Raw genomic sequence first — 2500 nt, forward strand, 5'->3', positions numbered from 1 at the left:
AAAAGGGTGAAAATTTAAAGAAAAATGAAAGAAAATAAGAAAAATAATGTGTTTTTTTCGGGATAACTCATAGAAAAGGAAGAAAATGGTGGTTATTTTTTTTTTGGGGGGGGTAACTCAGAAAAAGGTGAAAAATGAAAGAAAAATGAAAGAAAATAAAGAAAAGGATGAGTTTTTTTTGGATAACTCATAGAAAACGAGGACAAATTAAAGAAAATAAAGAAAATGTCTCTCTCTCTCTCTCTCTCATCCACCACACCACCACAGCCAAAAAAATAAGACCCCACAGACCCCCACAGCACCCATAGACCCCCACCACAGACCCCAAAGACACTCACAGCATCTCTAAGACCCCCACCACAGCATCACAGAACCCCACCACACCACCACAGACCACCCCCACACCACCACAGCACTACAAAAAGATCCTAAAGACACTCACAGCATCTCTAAGACCCCCACCACAGCACCACAGAACCCCATCACACCACCACAGCCCCACAGACCACCAGAACAGCCCCACAGACCCCACAACACCACCACAGGCCCAGAACAGCCTCACAGACCCCCACCACAACACCACAGCACCCACAGACCCCCACCACAGCACCCACAGCCCCCCACAGCACCACAGCATCACTCACTTGGCCAGCTTCATGTCGAGTTTCTCCAGGCCGATGTTAGCAGTGCATGGGTCTCTTCCTATTGCCACCACCACACTGTTGTACTCCCCCACCACCTCCTCCCCCCCCGTGGTGCGCTGTCACCTTCAGAAGACCTGGGCTGCCTTCCTCTACCTGTAGGGAGGGGGGGGGGTAGGTTAAGTTAGGTTAGATAGATAAATAGATTATGTTAGGTTAGGTTAGGTTGGTTACACATATACGCACGCACGCACACACATAGACAGACAGACACTCATATATATAGATAAACAGACAGACCGACAGACAGACATCTCTTACATACACACACACACAGACCTTCTCCACAGCAGTCGGCACAGCACCTCTAATGAACTTGACTCCATGCTGCTCCATATAAGTTCCGATCTTCTCCGCGATCTGCTGGTCAAATCCTCGCAGCAAGATTGACCTCACCTGTAGAGAGAGAGAGAGAGAGAGAGAGAGAGAGAGAGAGAGAGAGAGAGAGAGAGAGAGAGAGAGAGAGAGAGAGAATTAGTGATGTTACAATACAAAAAATTAATAAATAAATAAAAAACAACACCACCACCACCACCACCATCATCACCACACTCACCACCACCACCACCACCACACTCACCATCACAGTGACATCGTAGCCCAGCCCAGCGAGGAACCCAGCACACTCTAGGGAGATATAGGATGCCCCCACCAGGAGGGTCTTGCCGGGGGGGTAGGGGAGGGAGAAGATGTCGTCAGAGGTGATGCAGTGTTCCTTAGCCCCGGGGATGTCAGGATAGCGTGGTCTGCCCCCCGTCGCCAGCAGGACCTTATCTGTGGTTATAGTCTTCTCTTTGCCTCTCCTGTCGACGGTCTGTGGGGTGATTGGGGTGTTTAGGGGTGATTGGGTGTTTTAAGGTGTGTTTAAGGGTGTTTGGGTGTGTTTAGGGGTGATTGGGTGTGTTTAGGGGTATTTGGGTGTGTTTTGGGGTGATTGGGTGTTTTTTAAGGTGTGTTTAAGGGTGTTTAGGGGTGTTTTAAGGTGTGTTTCGGGGTGACTCGCGGTGTTTAAGAAATTGAAACTATAGGTGATGTGGTCACTATTTTTCAAAGCAAGATATTTGGACTATCATATAAGATGTTGACTAATATAAGAGTGGCATTTCATTACATGGACAAAGATATGATGAAAAGACTCATCAGCAGCATGATACGCCCCAGGCTGGAATATGCAGCAGTGGTGTGGTCTCCAACCTCTAAAAAGGATAGAAGGAAACTGGAAAGGATACAGAAGATTGCTACAAAGATGGTGCCGGAACTAAAGGACCTCACATATGAAGAACCACTCAAGGAAATGGGACTGCCAACCTTACAGGATACAAGAGAACGAGGGGACCTAATAACAATGTACAAGATAGTCAATGGCACTGAAAAGATACACAAGGAAGACCTGGTGCTGGTCACGGAAGAACATGGAAGGACTACAGGACATGGAAGAAGATCAGGATGAGGCAGTGTGTCAAGGATATTGGAACACACACACACACACACACACACACACGTACCTTCAGCGTATGGTCGTCAAGAAAGGTGGCATAAGCATTGAGGTAATCCACCTTCTTGTCCCTCAGCGCCACACGATAGCCCCAGTTGAGTGACCCGATGTGGTTCTGAATCCCCTCCACCATCTTGTTCCAGTCGTGGCTCACACCCTCTGGAGTCTGCCACCCATAGTCCCTCGAGTCCTGGAAGTTGAAGGGGTTGTAAGTCCTGGAAACTGAAGGGGGGGAGAGGGTGGTTTACATTTAGGCTGACATCCTCAGGAGTCTGTCACCCGTAGTCCCTTGAGTCCTAAAAAT

The 2500-nt window shown here is 48.2% G+C and overlaps 1 protein-coding gene across 1 annotated transcript in view; it reads right to left on the reverse strand.

Moving 5' to 3' along the window:
- LOC123518223 (thioredoxin reductase 1, cytoplasmic-like) overlaps positions 1 to 2500 on the reverse strand; it is a 10005-nt gene that overhangs the window by 2219 nt on the left and 5286 nt on the right. Inside the window, 5 exon segments of the mRNA XM_045278973.1 lie at positions 645 to 758; positions 760 to 797; positions 981 to 1097; positions 1282 to 1515; positions 2207 to 2386. Coding sequence (XP_045134908.1) covers positions 645 to 758; positions 760 to 797; positions 981 to 1097; positions 1282 to 1515; positions 2207 to 2386 — 683 coding nt within the window.

The sequence above is a fragment of the Portunus trituberculatus genome, chromosome 1 (genome assembly GCF_017591435.1).
Source record: "Portunus trituberculatus isolate SZX2019 chromosome 1, ASM1759143v1, whole genome shotgun sequence".
In the NCBI taxonomy this organism is placed as follows: domain Eukaryota; kingdom Metazoa; phylum Arthropoda; class Malacostraca; order Decapoda; family Portunidae; genus Portunus; species Portunus trituberculatus.